Source organism: Tachyglossus aculeatus, chromosome 19, assembly GCF_015852505.1.
Source record: "Tachyglossus aculeatus isolate mTacAcu1 chromosome 19, mTacAcu1.pri, whole genome shotgun sequence".
NCBI classification, from domain to species: Eukaryota; Metazoa; Chordata; class Mammalia; order Monotremata; family Tachyglossidae; genus Tachyglossus; species Tachyglossus aculeatus.
The window spans coordinates 25,581,890-25,598,972 of NC_052084.1; the positions used below are offsets into that span (position 1 = coordinate 25,581,890).

General features: G+C 45.6%; 1 protein-coding gene across 2 annotated transcripts in view; it reads left to right on the forward strand.

Annotated features, from left to right (window-relative positions):
• FIG4 (FIG4 phosphoinositide 5-phosphatase) overlaps positions 1–17,083 on the forward strand; it is an 84,100-nt gene that overhangs the window by 43,572 nt on the left and 23,445 nt on the right. For both annotated transcript variants that reach the window (XM_038761065.1, XM_038761066.1), the window contains 4 exons: positions 3,075–3,241; positions 5,979–6,117; positions 7,854–7,912; positions 11,376–11,523. In XM_038761065.1, coding sequence (XP_038616993.1) covers positions 3,075–3,241; positions 5,979–6,117; positions 7,854–7,912; positions 11,376–11,523 — 513 coding nt within the window. The remainder of the gene's footprint in view (positions 1–3,074; positions 3,242–5,978; positions 6,118–7,853; positions 7,913–11,375; positions 11,524–17,083) is intronic.

Here is a 17,083-nt window from a genome sequence, read left to right on the forward strand (position 1 = left end):
CAATCGATAGGGATGGAAACGCGATTGTTCTTTTTTGAAAATAACAAACGATGGGGATGGAAACATGATTGCTCTTTTTTGAAAATAACAAATGATAGGGATGGAAACGTGATCTTTTTTGAAAATAAAAGATGATAGGGATGGAAACGCGATTGTTCTTTTTTGAAAATAACAAACGATAGGGATGGAAACGCGATTGCTCTTTTTTGAAAATAAAAAGTGATAGGGATGGAAACGTGATTGTCCTATGGATGGAAACATGATCGTCTTTTTTTGAAAATAACAAATGATAGGGATGGAAACGCGATTGTTCTTTTTTGAAAACAAACGATAGGGGATGGAAACATTATTGTTCTTTTTTGAAAATAACAAACGATAGGGATGGAAACGCGATTGTTCTTTTTTGAAAATAACAAACGATAGGGACGGAAACGTGATTATTCTTTTTTGAAAATAAAAAATGATGGGGATGGAAACGTGATTGTTCTTTTTTGAAAATAAAAAACGATGGGGATGGAAACGTGATTGTCCTATGGATGGAAACGTGATCGTCCTTTTTTGAAAATAACCAACGATAGGGATGGAAACGCGATTGTTCTTTTTTGAAAATAACAAACGATAGGGATGGAAACGCGATTGTTCTTTTTTGAAAATAACAAACGATAGGGACGGAAACGTGATTATTCTTTTTTGAAAATAAAAAACAATGGGGATGGAAACGTGATTGTTCTTTTTTGAAAATAAAAAGCGATGGGGATGGAAGCGTGATTGTCCTATGGATGGAAACGTGATCGTCCTTTTTTGAAAATAACCAACGATAGGGATGGAAACGCGATTGTTCTTTTTTGAAAATAACAAACGATAGGGATGGAAACGCGATTGTTCTTTTTTGAAAATAACAAACGATGGGGATGGAAACGTGATTGTTCTTTTTTGAAAATAAAAAACGATGGGGATGGAAACGTGATTGTTCTTTTTTGAAAATAAAAAACGATGGGGATGGAAACGTGATTGTCCTATGGATGGAAACGTGATCGTCCTTTTTTGAAATAACAAACGATAGGGATGGAAACGCGATTGTTCTTTTTTGAAAAGAACAAACGATGGGGATGGAAACGTGATCGTCCTTTTTTGAAAATAACAAACGATAGGGATGGAAATGCGATCGTTCTTTTTTGAAAATAACAAACGATGGGGATGGAAACGCGATTGTTCTCTTTTGAAAATAAAAAGTGATGGGGATGGAAACGTGATTGTCCTATGGATGGAAACGTGATCGTCCTTTTTTGAAAATAACAAATGATAGGGATGGAAACACGATTGTTCTTTTTTGAAAATAACAAACGATAGGGATGGAAACGCGATTGTTCTTTTTTGAAAATAACAAACGATAGGGACGGAAACGTGATTATTCTTTTTTGAAAATAAAAAACGATGGGGATGGAAACGTGATTGTTCTTTTTTGAAAATAAAAAACGATGGGGATGGAAACGTGATTGTCCTATGGATGGAAACGTGATCGTCCTTTTTTGAAAATAACTAACGATAGGGATGGAAACGCGATTGTTCTTTTTTGAAAATAGCAAACAATAGGGATGGAAACGCGATTGTTCTTTTTTGAAAATAAACGATAGGGATGGAAATGTGATTATTCTTTTTTGAAAATAAACGATGGGGATGGAAACGCGATTGTTCTTTTTTGAAAATAAAAAACGATGGGGATGGAAACGTGATTGTCCTATGGATGGAAACGTGATCGTCCTTTTTTGAAAATAACAAACGATAGGGATGGAAACGCGATTGTTCTTTTTTGAAAATAGCAAACGATAGGGACGGAAATGTGATTGTTCTTTTTTGAAAATAACAAACGATAGGGATGGAACCGCGATTGTTCATTTTTGAAAATAAAAAGTGATGGGGATGGAAACGCGATTGTTTTTGAAAATAAAAAACGATGGGGATGGGACCGTGATTGTCCTATGGATGGAAACGTGATCGTCCTTTTTTGAAAATAAGAAACGATAGGGATGGAAACGCGATCGTTGTTTTTTGAAAATAGCAAACGATAGGGATGGAAACGCGATTGTTCTTTTTTGAAAATAACAAACGATAGGGATGGAAACGCGATTGTTCTTTTTTGAAAATAACAAATGATGGGGATGGAAACGCGATTGTTCTTTTTTGAAAATAACAAACGATGGGGATGGAAACGTGATTGTTCTTTTTTGAAAATAACAAACGATAGGGATGGAAACGTGATCTTTTTTGAAAATAAAAGATGATAGGGATGGAAGCGCGATTGTTTTTGAAAATAGCAAACGATAGGGACGGAAACGTGATTGTTCTTTTTTGAAAATAAAAAACGATAGGGATGGAAACGTGATTATTCTTTTTTGAAAATAAAAAAACGATGGGGATGGAAACGCGATCGTCCTTTTTTGAAAATAACAAACGATAGGGATGGAAACGCGATTGTTCTTTTTTGAAAATAACGAACGATGGGGATGGAAACGTGATCGTCCTTTTTTGAAAATAACGAACGATAGGGATGGAAACGCGATTGTTCGTTTTTGAAAATAACAGACGATGGGGATGGAAATGCGATTTTTCTTTTTTGAAAAGAACAAACGATAGGGATGGAAACGTGACTGTCCTATGGATGGAAACGCGATCGTCCTTTTTTGAAAATAACCAACGATCGGGACGGAAACGCGACGGTCCTTTTTTGAAAAGAACAAACGATAGGGATGGAAACGCGATCGTTCTTTTTTGAAACTAACAAACGATAGGGATGGAAACTTGACCGTCCTTTTTTGAAAATAACAAACGATAGGGACGGAAACGTGACTGTCCTATGGATGGAAACGCGATCGTCCTTTTTTGAAAAGAACAACCGATCGGGACGGAAACGCGACGGTCCTTTTTGGAAAAGAACAAACGATCGGGATGGAAACGCGATTGGTCTCTTTCTGTTTTAGGGAGGGAGAGGTCGGTCCGAGAGAACTCCGACGACGCGTCGGTTTTCCGCCGTTTCCGGGAAAGCCGCCCGACGGATTCCCATTTCTTTCGCTTAGGTTGTTTGAGGAGCTGTACGAGGATCACGGCGACACGCTCTCCCTCCAATACGGGGGCTCGCAACTGGTACATCGCGTTAAAACCTACCGAAAGATAGCCCCGTGGACTCAGCACTCCAAAGACATCATGCAGACCCTCTCCAGATATTACAGTAACGCGTTCTCAGGTAGGGACCGTTGCGCCTGCCTCCGGGATCCGGGGAGGGAATCGGGCCGCTGATTATTTTTTACTCTATTTATTTATTTTATTTTATTTTGTTAGTAGGTTTGGTTTTGTTCGCTGTCTCCCCCTTTTAGACCGTGAGCCCACCGTTGGGTAGGGACCGTCTCTATACGTTGCCAGTTCGTACTTCCCAAGCACTTAGTACAGTGCTCTGCACGTAGTAAGCGCTCACTAAATACGATTGATGATGATGATGATTTTCTTTCCGTCGCGGGTGACGTCCGGAGTAGAAATCCGATTTCCGCTCTTCTTGAAAACAAGGTGGGGAGGGAAACTCGGGAGGAGCGGCGAGGCTCAGTGGGAAGAGCAAGGGCTTGGGGGTCAGAGGTGGTGGGTTCTAATCGTCACTTAATAAGCGCTCAATAAATACGATTGATTGATTGATTGATTGAATAAATACCATTGAATGAATGAATGAACAAAAACCATTATTATTATTATTATTTGACCCCTGTCTACATGTTTTGTTTTGTCGTCTGTCTCCCCCTTTTAGACTGTGAGCCTGTTGTTGGGTAGGGACTGTCTCTATATGTTGCCAACTTGTACTTCCCAAGCGCTTAGTACAGTGCTCTGCACACAGTAAGCGCTCAATAAATACGATTGATTCATTCATTCATTCAGTCGTATTTATTGAGCGCTGACTGTGTGAGCCCGCTGTTTCTAGACTGTGAGCCCGCTGTTGGGTTAGGGACCGTCTCTAGATGTTGCCAACTTGTCCTTCCCAAGCGCTTAGTGCAGTGCTCTGCACACAGAAAGCGCTCAGTAACTATGATTGAATGAGTGAATGTGTGCAGAGCACTGTACTAAGCGCTCGGGAAGTACAAGTCGGCAACACCTAGAGACGGTCCCTACCCAACAGCGGGCTCACGGTCTAGAAGGGGGAGACAGACAACAAAACAAAACATGTAGACAGGGGTCAAATAATAATAATAATAATAATGGTTTTTGCTCATTCATTCATTCGATCATATTTATTGAGCGCTTACTGTGTGAAGAGCACTATACTAAGCGCTTGGGAAGTCCAAGTTGGCAACATATAGAGACAGTCCCTAGCCAGTAGCGGGCTCACGGTCTAGAAGGGTGGGGAACAGACAACAAAACCAAACATGTAGACAGGGTTCAAATAATAATAATAATGGTGTTTGTTCATTCATTCATTCATTCAATGGTATTTATTGAGCGCTTACTGTTTGCAGAGCACTGTACTAAGCGCTTGGGAAGTACAAATGGGCAACATCTAGAGACGGTCCCTACCCGACAACGGGCTCACCGTCTAGAAGGGGGGAGACGGACAACAAAACAAAACATGTAGACAGGGGTCAAATAATAATAATAATGGTTTTTGTTCATTCATTCATTCGATTGTATTTATTGAGCGCTCACTGTGTGCAGAGCACTGTACTAAGCGCTCGGGAAGTCCAAGTCGGCAGCAGATAGAGACGGTCCCTACCCAACAGCGGGCTCACGATCTAGAAGGGGGAGACAGACGACAAAACAAAACATGTAGACATGGGTCAAATAATAATAATAATGGTTTTTGTTCATTCATTCATTCGATTGTATTTATTGAGCGCTTACTGTGTGCAGAGCACTGTACTAAGTGCTCGGGAAGTCCAAGTCGGCAACAGATAGAGACGGTCCCTACCCAACAGCGGGCTCACAGTCTAGAAGTGGGGAAACAGACAACAAAACGAAACATGTAGACAGGGGTCAAATAATAATAATAATGGTTTTTGTTCATTCATTCATTCGATCATATTTATTGAGCGCTTACTGTGTGCAGAGCACTGTACTAAGCGCTCGGGAAGTCCAAGTCGGCAACATGTAGAGACGGTCCCTACCCGACAGCGGGCTCACGGTCTAGAAGGGGGAGATGGACAACAAAACAAAGCATATTAACAAAGTAAAATAAATAGAATAAATATGTACCAGTAAAATAAATAAATAAATAGGGTAATAAATCCGTACAAACATATTAACCAAGTAAAATAAATGGAATAAAAATGTACAAGTCAAATAAATAAATAGAGTAATAAATCCGTACAAACATATTAACCAAGTAAAATAAATGGAATAAATGTGTACATGTCAAATAAATAGGGTAATAAATCCGTACAAACATATTAACCAAGTAAAATAAATGGAATAAATATGTACAAGTCAAATAAATAAATGAGTAATAAATCCGTACAAACATATTAACCAAGTAAAATAAATGGAATAAATATGTACAAGTAAAATGAATAAATATGTACGTCAAATAAATAAATAAATAGAGTAATAAATACGGAGAAATACGTACATATATATGTGTATATATATGACATGTACATGTACACATACATATACATACATATACATATAATATGTACATGTGTATATATATCATCATCATCAATCATCAATCGTATTTATTGAGCGCTTACTATGTGCAGAGCACTGTACTAAGCGCTTGGGAAGTACAAACTGGCAACACATAGAGACAGTCCCTACCCAACAGCGGGCTCACAGTCTAAAAGGGGGAGACAGAGAACAAAACCAAACCTACTAACAAAATGAAATAAATAGAATAGATATGTACAAGTAAAATAGAGTAATAAATATGTACAAACATATATACATATACATACATATACATATATATATATATATAACAGACTTCCCAAAATTCCTTTTCGTAGATGCCGACAGACAAGATTCCATTAACCTGTTCCTCGGAGTTTTCCAGCCCGCGGAAGGGAAGCCCCATCTCTGGGAACTTCCAACAGATTTCTACCTGCATCACAAGAACACCATGAGACTTTCAGAAAGCAGGAGAAGGTATTTTTTCCGTCTCGGCCTCATCCTTGCGTGTATATTTAACTGTAGGATTAAAAATAAGGGACGGGTTTAAACGGAAAAATAGCCCGTTACGCAGGTAGCCGCTGAAGGAAACTCCCAACGCTTTGAGCAGAACGGTAGAAATAGGAAGTGGTTCGATAAGGGCCGTTTCATTTGTCTTTGGCCAAGTTTTTAGGAACTTTTTTTAAAAAATGGGGATTACAAAGGTTAAATTCTAGTTTTAACCCATAGAAACCAATAATATTGGGTTATTAATAAGAAGCCCGTATGTGTTCGGAGGACGTTAAGACCTTAAAATCCGCTGCAGCTCTGTAAGGTTGTTATGAACAGGAAACCGTCTACAACTTGTCATATCGCGCCTGCCCGAGCGCTTAGTAATCAATCAGCCGTATTTATTGAGCGCTTACTGTGTGCAGAGCACTGTACTAAGCGCTTCAAAGTGTTCCGCACGCGGTAAGCGCCCGATAAGTAGAACTGACTGAAAAAAATCCCGCCGACCGACTAAGGTACCAAGCAGCCGTCACGCATCGGACGTTTGAAGGATTTGAGGAAACGGGCCGGTTTTCGACCTTTCGACTTAGGGAGGCGTAGCATCATCAGTCGTATTTATTGAGCGCTTACTATGTGCAGAGCACTGTACCGAGCGCTTGGGAAGTACTTTGGAGTGGCGGCTGTTAGGGAAATTTGAATCCAAGGTTCAGGTACGCGAGAGAACGGCCAGGTGGCATCAAGAAATCCCTCGGATCTGTGCAAAGAGTGCATTCGTTCATTCAGTCGTATTTATTGAGCGCTTACCGTGTGCAGAGCACTGTACTGAGCGCTCAGTAAATACAGGTCGGCAGCATCTGGAGACGATCCCTCGCGGCCTAAAAGGGGGAGACGGAAGACAAAAAGCAAAACGTGTGAGCGGGCGGCAAGTCGTCAGAACAAGTCGTCATTAAGAGTGGATTTGGGAGAAGCAGCGTGGCGCAGTGGAAAGAGTCCGGGGTCACGGGTTCAAATCGCGGCTCCGCCAACTGTCAGCTGGGTGACTCCGGGCAAGTCACTTCTCTGGGCCTCAGTTTCCCTCATCTGTAAAATGGGGGTGAAGACTGTGAGCCCCCCGCGTGGGACAACCCGACCGCCTTGTAACCTCCCCGGCGCTCAGAACGGGGCTCGGCACATCAATCAATCAACCAATCAATCGCATTTATTGAGCGCTTACTATGTGCAGAGCACTGTACTAAGCGCTTGGGAAGTACAGATTGGCAACACATAGAGACAGTCCCTACCCAACAGTGGGCTCACAGTCTAAAAGGGGGAGACAGAGAACAGAACCAAACATACCACCAAAATAAAATAAATAGGATAGATATGTACAAGTAAAATAAATAGAGTAATAAATATGTACAACCATATATACATGCTTAATAAACGCCATTACTAGAGCCTGGGCTTTGGAGTCAGAGGTCATGGGTTCAAATCCCAGCTCCGCCACTTGTCAGCTGGGTGACTTCGGGCAAGTCGCTTCACTTCTCCGGGCCTCAGTGCCCTCATCTGGAAAATGGGGATGAAGCCTGTGAGCCCCCCGGGGGACAACCTGATCGCCTTGTCACCTCCCCAGCGCTTAGAACGGTGCTTGGCACATAGTAAGCGCTTAATAAATGCCATCATTATTATTATTATTCTCATTATTTGTGGTTGGATTATCGCGATTTGCCTTTCCTGTTTTCCAGTTATACTTACTGGTGGACCCCAGGAGTGATAGATCATTTACCACTGCCTTATGACGAAGGTAAGTATACGATTTTATTTTTGCTTTTCAGGAGTTTCCGAAATAAGTCGGTTGTTTTAAGTGAATAGAGAAGCAGCGCGGCTCGGTGGAAAGAGCCCGGGCTTTGGAGTCAGAGGTCGTGGGTTCGAATCCCACCTCTGTCAGCTGTGTGACTTTGGGCAAGCCACTTCTCCCCCTCCTCTCCCTCTCCACCCCCCCGCCTTACCTCCTTCCCTTCCCCACAGCACCTGTATATATGTATATATATTTGTACGGATTACTCTATTTATTTATTTATTTGACTTGTACATATCTATTCTATTGATTTTATTCTGTTAATATGTTTGGTTTTGTTCTCTGTCTCCCCCTCCTAGACCGTGAGCCCACGGTTGGGTAGGGACTGTCTCTACATGTTGCCAATTTGTACTTCCCAAGCGCTTAGTACAGTGCTCTGCGCACAGTAAGCGCTCAATAAATACGATTGATTGATTGATTGATTGATTTTATTTTGTTAATATGTTTGGTTTTGTTCTCTGTCTCCCCCTCCTAGACCGTGAGCCCACGGTTGGGTAGGGACCGTCTCCAGATGTTGCCGACTTGTCCGTCCCAAGCACTTAGTCCAGTGCTCTGCGCACAGGAAGCGCTCAATAAATACGATTGATTGATTCTCTGGGCCTCAGTTAGCTCATCGGTAAAATGGGGATTAAGACTGTGAGCTGTGTGACTTTGGGCAAGTCACTTCACTTCTCTGGGCCTCAGTTCCCGACTCTGGAAAATGGGGATTAAGACTGTGAGCCCCACGTGGGGCAACCCGATCACCTTGTATCCCCCCCCAGCACTTAGAACAGTGCTTTGCACATAGTAAGCGCTTAACAAGTACCATCGTTATTATTATTATTATTATTAATATCGGAGGACGTGCTCTAATTGACTTTGTGGTGGTTTTCCCTTCCTGTTCTGGTGTGCCGTGATTTTAGCCACATTTTTTATTCTAATTATTTTATTTTGTTAATATGTTTGGTTTTGTTCCCTGTCTCCCCCTTCTAGACTGTGAGCCCGCTGTTGGGTAGGGACCATCTCTAGATGTTGCCAACTTGGACTTCCCTAGCGCTTAGTACAGTGCTCTGCACACAGTAAGCGCTCAATAAATACGATTGATTGATTCTCTGGGCCTCAGTTAGCTCATCTGTAAAATGGGGATGAAGACTGTGAGCCCCCCCGTGGGACAACCCAATCACCTTGTAACCTCCCCGGCGCTTGGAACAGTGCTCTGCACACAGTAAGCGCTCAATAAATACGATTGATTGATTCTCTGGGCCTCAGTTAGCTCATCTGTAAAATGGGGATGAAGACTGTGAGCCCTGCCGTGGGACAACCCGATCACCTTGTAACCTCCCCGGCGCTTGGTACAGTGCTCTGCACACAGTAAGCGCTCAATAAATACGATTGATTGATTCTCTGGGCCTCAGTTAGCTCATCTGTAAAATGGGGATGAAGACCGTGAGCCCCCCCGTGGGACAACCCGATCACCTTGTAACCTCCCCAGCGCTTAGAACAGTGCTTGGCACATAGTAAGCGCTTAATAAATGCCATTATTATTATTATTATTATTAAGTGCTCTGTCAGTCAGACCCTGAGTCGTGCGGAGGGGCAGAGTGGGCCGTATAGGACAGGAGAATCAATCAATCGTATTTATTGAGTGCTTACTGTGTGCTGAGCACTGTACTAAGCGCTTGGGAAGGACAAGTTAAGGAGAAGCGGCGGGGCCTACCGGGCAGGGCCCCGGAGTCACCCGTCCGGGATTGTAATCCCGGCGCTTTCACCCGTCTGCCGTGTGACCCGTCTCCGAGTCGGCGTCCAGCTGATATCGAGAAGCAGCGTGGCTCTGTGGAAAGAGCCCGGGCTTTGGAGTCCGAGGTCATGGGTTCAAATCCCGCCTCCACCAACCGCCAGCTGTGTGACTTCGGGCAAGTCGCTTCTCCGGGCCTCAGTCCCCTCATCTGTAAAATGGGGACTAAGACCGTGAGCCCCCCGTGGGACAACCTGCTCACTTCGTAACCTCCCCAGCGCTTAGAACCGTGCTTGGCGCATAGTAACCTTTAAAAAAAAAAAAATTGGTCCCGAAAGCGCGACGGCTTTCCCTCCTGTTCCGCTTCGCCGTCGCCTCCGCCGTCCGGGGTTGTGATCCCGGCGCTTTCACCCATCTGCGGCGTGGCCCGGCCCCGAGTCGACGTGCAGCCGAAATTGGTCCCGAAAGCGCGACGGTTTTCCCTCCTGTTCCGCTCGGCCGTCGCCCCCATCTTTTTTTTGTGCCCCCTCTCACGCCTTCCTCCGAATACTTCTTAGTCCTCCATCTCCCGTAAAACGCCAAGCCGTCAGCCCCGGGTTTTATTCTGCGGAGTGTCGTGCGGTTTATTTTATTCCCTTGCCCGTTAAAAACCCAACTTTGGTCGTCCTCGTTCTCTGGCCTTCAGGAGGCTTCAACCATTCGACGTTGACCGAAAGTTTTTCCGGGATGGGAGCCTTTTCGTAGCCTCTCTTTGGCCGTGACTTTTTTAAACGATATTTGTTAGGCGCTTACCGCACGTCCAACACCATTCTGAGGGCCGGCAGGGGGGATACAAGGTGATCAGATCGTCCCGCGGGAGGCTCGCGGTCTTCGTCCCCATTTTCCAGGTGAGGGAACTGAGGCCCGGAGGAGTGAAGTGACTTAGCCAAAGTCACACAACTGACAAGCGGCGGGGCCGGGATAAGACCCCCCGACTGACCTCGGCCGCGCTGCTTCTCAGCTTCAATACGGCCGTTGTTCAGGACTCTGCGTAACCAGACGAGCTCAAAAAACACTCCGCGATTCTTTAATACCACAAGATGCCTGGTTTTCCGAAACTCACGGACGTGAGTGGAAGTTTCCCACCCGTCAACGCGCGGTAGCTGAAGATTCAGTCGCCGTCAGTGGCGTCTATCGAGAAGCGAGCTATTAAGATAAAGCCGATTTAGGGAACTGTTTCGTGTATTTCGAAAGGAAATGCTTTTTTTAAAAATTCCCGACCCGCCAACGCGCAGTAGCTGAAGATTCAGTCGCCGTCAGTGGTATCTATCGAGAAGAGAGCTATTAAGATAAAGCCGATTTAGGGAACTGTTTCGTGTATTTCGAAAGGAAGTGCTTTTTTTTAAAATTCCCGACCCGCCAACGCGCAGTAGCTGAAGATTCAGTCGCCGTCAGTGGTATCTATCGAGAAGAGAGCTATTAAGATAAAGCCGATTTAGGGAACCGTTTCATGTATTTCAAAAGGAAATGCTTTTTTTAAAAATTTCCGACCCGCCAACGCGCAGTAGCTGAAGATTCAGTCGCCGTCAGTGGCGTCTATCGAGAAGCGAGCTATTAAGATAAAGCCGATTTAGGGGACTGTTTCGTGTGTTTCGAAAGGAAATGCTTTTTTAAAAATTGAAGCTGTCGTAACGGAATGTTTTTCTCTTCCCGCAGTGAGCAGCCCTGAAAACAGAAAGAAGTTGAAGGTGAAGAAGTTTCACAGATACGACGAAGAGATCGATATCCACAATGAGTTCTTTCGGCCTTATGAATTAAGCAGTTTCGATGATACTTTCTGCCTGGCCATGACAAGCTCGGCAAGGTAGGTACGATATCCCGACTTCTCTGGCTTCAGTGGCTCCTATACTACAGATTTTTTCATTTTGGAGGCAACTCAAGAATCTCACTCTCGCGTTTAATCACGATCGGAAAACGTAAATTCGGGATAATGCAAGTTTTCGGGCTTCCGGCCTCCCTTTTTTCCCCTGCCGTGCCAATCGTTGGTAACAGTTGAGCGTTAACCGTAGGCAGAATAACGTAAGCGTTTAGTGTTGTGAGAAATCCAAATCCTCTGCCTGCGGTCACTGACGGCGTCACTGCAACACAGTAGGGCCTGTGTCCGGGTTCTTTTCCCTTTTCCCTGCCCGTCCATCCCAATCCAGTGGCTTCGTGGCTTCCCGGGATCACGTATCCTCTCTGCTTCCCAACCGGACAGAAGCGCCACGGGTCAACGTCCGAATTTCCCGGACCGAATGCGCCAGGAGAAAGACATTCCCTCTCGATAGTCACTCTCTCGCGGTCACAGTCTTCATTCGTTCATTCATTGTCGCATTTATTGAGCGCTTACTGTGTGCAGAGCACTGTACTAAGCGCTTGGGAACATATAGAGACTGTCCCTACCCAACAACGGGCTCACAGTCCCGAATCGAAGAACTTGGTTTGCCGGAAGATAAGCTTGCTTCTTGAGCCGACTCAATATGGACTGCTTCGGTTTTTCTGACCCCAGATGTCCGCGGATTAGACGTCCCTAATCCATCTGTCTCCGCGCTATTGATAAATACGTGAGTTGTGATGGAAACAACTCTTGTGTCACAGTTTCGGCAGATCCCTTCAAAATAGGGAATTAGATACGTGTCATAACTCATTTCCCGCAGGCCTGATCAAATTATGTGCCACTCCCTTTCATATTTAAAAACAAGGAAAGCATTTGGAAAAAGATGCCCAAAATCTGAACTCTCACCTACAGGATTCCACCGGGCTGGAAACCGCAACGTTGTCAATCAATCAATCAATCAATCAATCAATCGTATTTATTGAGCGCTTACTATGTGCAGAGCACTGTACTAAGCGCTTGGGAAGTACAAATTGGCATCACATAGAGACAGTCCCTACCCAACAGTGGGCTCACAGTCTAAAAGGGGGAGACAGAGAACAGAACCAAACATACCAACAAAATAAAATAAGTAGGATAGAAATGTACAAGTAAAATAAATAAATAAATAAATAGAGTAATAAATCTGTACAACCATATATACATATATACAGGTGCTGTGGGGAAGGGAAGGAGGTAAGACGGGGGGATGGAGAGGGGGATGGAGAGAGTTTTCCCAATTCCATATAACCTGGGCGCGTCCCTCCTTGTCGAAAGCGGCAAATTGGGGCGGGCCGCGGTTGACGGATTTCCCCGTCCCGATCTTCCGGCTCCATTTGGGCTCCAAGATCGCGCTGGTCCTCCCCGTCGGCAGCCTCACCGTCGAATCAATCAATCAGTCGTATTTATTGAGCGCTTACTGTGTGCCGAGCACTGTACTAAGCGCTTGGGAAGTCCAAGTTGGCAACATAGAGAGACGGTCCCTACCCAACAGTGGGCTCACAGTCGAAAAAAGACGCCGCTCAGCGTGAATTGAGTCGTTTTTAAATACGCTCCACGTGAATTGGGTCGTTTTCCGATTCCGCCGGTGTAGGCCTTCGTTACTCCGCGTCCCCCCAGATGAGGTTTCGGCATTTTGTGGAGGTTCGTCCTTCCTAAATCATTGTTCTCTTCGCCCCTCTCCCTTCCTAAAAAAAAAAAAAAAGCCACGGTGGCTACCTATTTTCCTCGGCATTTTACTACAGCGCGGCTCAGTGGGAAGAGGTCATGGGTTCTAATCCCGGCTCCTCCTCATCATCATCAATCGTATTTATTGAGCGCTTACTATGTGCAGAGCACTGTACTAAGCGCTTGGGAAGTACAAATTGGCAACACTTGATAATAATAATAATAATAATAATAATAATGATGACATTTGTTAAGCGCTTACTATGTGCTCAGTGGGAAGAGGTCATGGGTTCTAATCCCGGCTCTGCCACTTGATAATAATAATAATAATAATGGCATTTGTTAAGCGCTTACTATGTGCAGAGCACTGTTCTAAGCGCCGGGGGGGATACAGGGTGATCAAGTTGTCCCACGTGGGGCTCACAGTCTTAATCCCCATTTTACAGGTGAGGGAACCGAGTCTCAGAGAAGTGAAGGTCACACAGCAGGCATGTGGCGGAGCCGGGATTCGAACCCATGACCTCTGGCTCCAAAGCCCGGGCTCTTTCCACTGAGCCACGCTGCTTCTCGAAGCACTTGTCGGCTGCGTGACTTTGGGCAAGTCGCTTCACTTCTCTGTGCCTCAGTGACCTCATCTGGAAACCGGTGATGAAGACTGGGAGCCCCCCGTGGGACCACCCGATCACCTTGTATCCCCCTTCCAGCGCTTAGAACAGTGCTTTGCACATAGTAAATGCTCAACAAATCAATCAATCCATCAATCGTATTTATTGAGCGCTTACTGTGTGCAGAGCACTGTACTAAGCGCTTGGGAAGTACAGATTGGCAACACATAGAGACAGTCCCTACCCAACAGTGGGCTCACAGTCTAAAAGTGGGCTCACAGTCTAAAAATGCTTCATTCATTCATTCAATCGTATTTGAGCGCTTACTGCATGCAGAGCACTGTACTAAGCACTCATTCATTCAATCGTATTTATTGAGCACTTACTGCGTGCAGAGCGCTGGACTAAGCGCTTGGGAAGTACAAGTTGGCAACTAGACTGTGAGCCCACTGTTGGGTAGGGCCCGTCTCTAGATGTGGCCAACTTGGACTTCCGGAGCGCTTAGTCCAGTGCTCTGCACACAGGAAGCGCTCAATAAATACGATTGAATGAATGAACATATAGCTAAACATAGATTAATAATAAAAATGCTGAGCCCACAGTTGGGTAGGGACCATCTCTATATGTTGCCAACTTGTACTTCCCAAGCGCTTAGTCCAGTGCTCTGCACACAGGAAGCGCTCAATAAATACGATTGAATGAATGAACATATAGATAAACATAGATTAATAATAAAAATGCTGCGCCCACTGTTGGGTAGGGACCGTCTCTATATGTTGCCAACTTGTACTTCCCAAGCGCTTAGTCCAGGGCTCTGCACACAGTAAGCGCTCAATAAATACGATTGATTAACTCCTAACCATTGGCTTCCAAGCTTCCCTTCTTAGAGTGGAAGCTCTTTGTGGGGAGGGACTATGTCTCATAGTAAGTGCTTAACAAATACCATTATTATTATTATTATTATTATTATTATTATTATTATTATTATTATTATTATAACACCTCTGTCGCGAACTCAAACTAAACGTGTCCAAAACTTGTTCTCTTCCCCCCCAAACCCTCTTCTCCCTTCTGTCTTTCCTGTCGTTACAGACCATACCTCCGTCCTCCCTATAATAATAATAATAATGGCATTTATTGAGCGCTTACTATGTGCAAAGCACCGTTCTAGACCATACCTCCGTCCTCCCTATAATAATAATAATGGCATTTATTGAGCGCTTACTATGTGCAAAGCACCATTCTAGACCATACCTCCGTCCTCCCTATAATAATAATAATAGCATTTATTAAGCACTTACTATGTGCAAAGCACCGTTCTAGACCATACCTCCGTCCTCCCTATAATAATAATAATGGCATTTATTATGCGCTTACTATGTGCAAAGCACCATTCTAGACCATACCTCCATCCTCCCTATAATAATAATAATAATGGCATTTATTAAGCGCTTACTATGTGCAAAGCACCGTTCTAGACCATACCTCCATCCTCCCTATAATAATAATAATAATAATGGCATTTATTAAGCGCTTACTATGTGCAAAGCACCGTCCTAGACCATACCTCCGTCCTCCCCATAATAATAATGGCATTTATTAAGCGCTTACTATGTGCAAAGCACCGTTCTAAGCGCTGAGCACTGTGTAGAGAAGCAGCGAGGCCCAGTGGAAAGAGCCCGGGCTCTGGGGTCTGAGGTCGTGGGTTCAAATCCCGGCTCCGCCGATCGCCGGCCGTGTGACTTGGGGCAAGTCACTTCTCTGTGCCTCAGTGACCTCATCTGGAAAGTGGGGGTTAAGACTGTGAGCCCCCCGTGGGACAACCTGATGGGCTTGTCACCTCCCCAGCGCTTTGAACGGTGCTTTGCACGTAGTAAGCGCTTAATAAATGCCGTTATTATTATTATTACTGTATCCCTTGACTCCCCTCCCTCTTTTGACTCACATATTCACATATGTGCTCTGCACATAGTAAGCGCTCAATAAATACGATTGATTGATATTCAGTCCGTCACCGAATCCCGGGAGCTCTACCTTCGCAGCGTCGCTAAAACCCGGCCTTTCCTCTCCCTCCGAGGTGGGACTGCGCTGATCCAAGCGCTTATCTCGTCCCCCCGCCGATTCCGGCATCTGCCTCCTCGTTGACCGCGCTGTCATCCGCCTCACCCCCGGCCCCTCTCCCTCGCCCCGTACTAAGCGCTCGGAAAATACAACCCGGCAGCCGACGACGGAGCGGCGGTCCTTTGTCTCCCGGTCCCGCTCGCGCTCTCTCCCTACTAGCCGGAGGAAGAGGATGAGGAGGAAGAGACGGCCACCGTGGCTCTTCCCGACCTCGCCGGACTTCCCAGTCCGTCGGCGGTGTATGCCGAGAAACGGGCCCGGGGACTCCGGGTCCGTCTCGTACCGGCGTCTTCATCGAGCGCCGTCCCGGGAGAAGCGACACGGCTCAGTGGAAAGAGCCCGGGCTTTGGAGTCCGAGGTCGTGGGTTCGAATCCTGGCTCCGCCACTTGTCAGCTGGGTGACTCTGGGCAAGTCACTTCACTTCTCTGGGCCTCCGTTCCCTCATCTGGGAAATGGGGATTAAGACTGGGAGCCTTCCGTGGGACAACCTGATCACCTTGTAGCCTCCCCAGCGCTTAGAACAGTGCTTGGCACATAGTAAGCGCTTAATAAATGCCATTATTATTATTATTGTTATCTGGCGGCGGCGGGGCGGGAGAGACCGGAGAGCGGCGGCGCCGGAGGTTGGCTCAGTGGAAAGAGCCCGGGCTTTGGAGTCAGAGGTCGTGGGTTCAAATCCCGGCTCCGCCACTTGTCAGCTGGGTGACTCCGGGCAAGTCACTTCACTTCTCTGGGCCTCCGTTCCCTCATCTGTGAAATGGGGATTAAGACTGGGAGCCTTACGTGGGACAACCTGATCACCTTGTAACCTCCCCAGCGCTTAGAACAGTGCTTTGCACATAGTAAGCGCTTAATAAATGCCATTATTATTATTATTGTTATCTGGCGGCGGCGGGGCAGGAGAGACCGGAGAGCGGCGGCGCCGGAGGTTGGCTCAGTGGAAAGAGCCCGGGCTTTGGAGTCCGAGGTCGTGGGTTCGAATCCCGGCTCCGCCACTTGTCAGCTGGGTGACTCCGGGCAAGTCACTTCACTTCTCTGGGCCTCCGTTCCCTCATCTGGGAAATGGGGATTAAGACTGGGAGCCTTCCGTGGGACAACCTGATCACCTTGTAGCCTC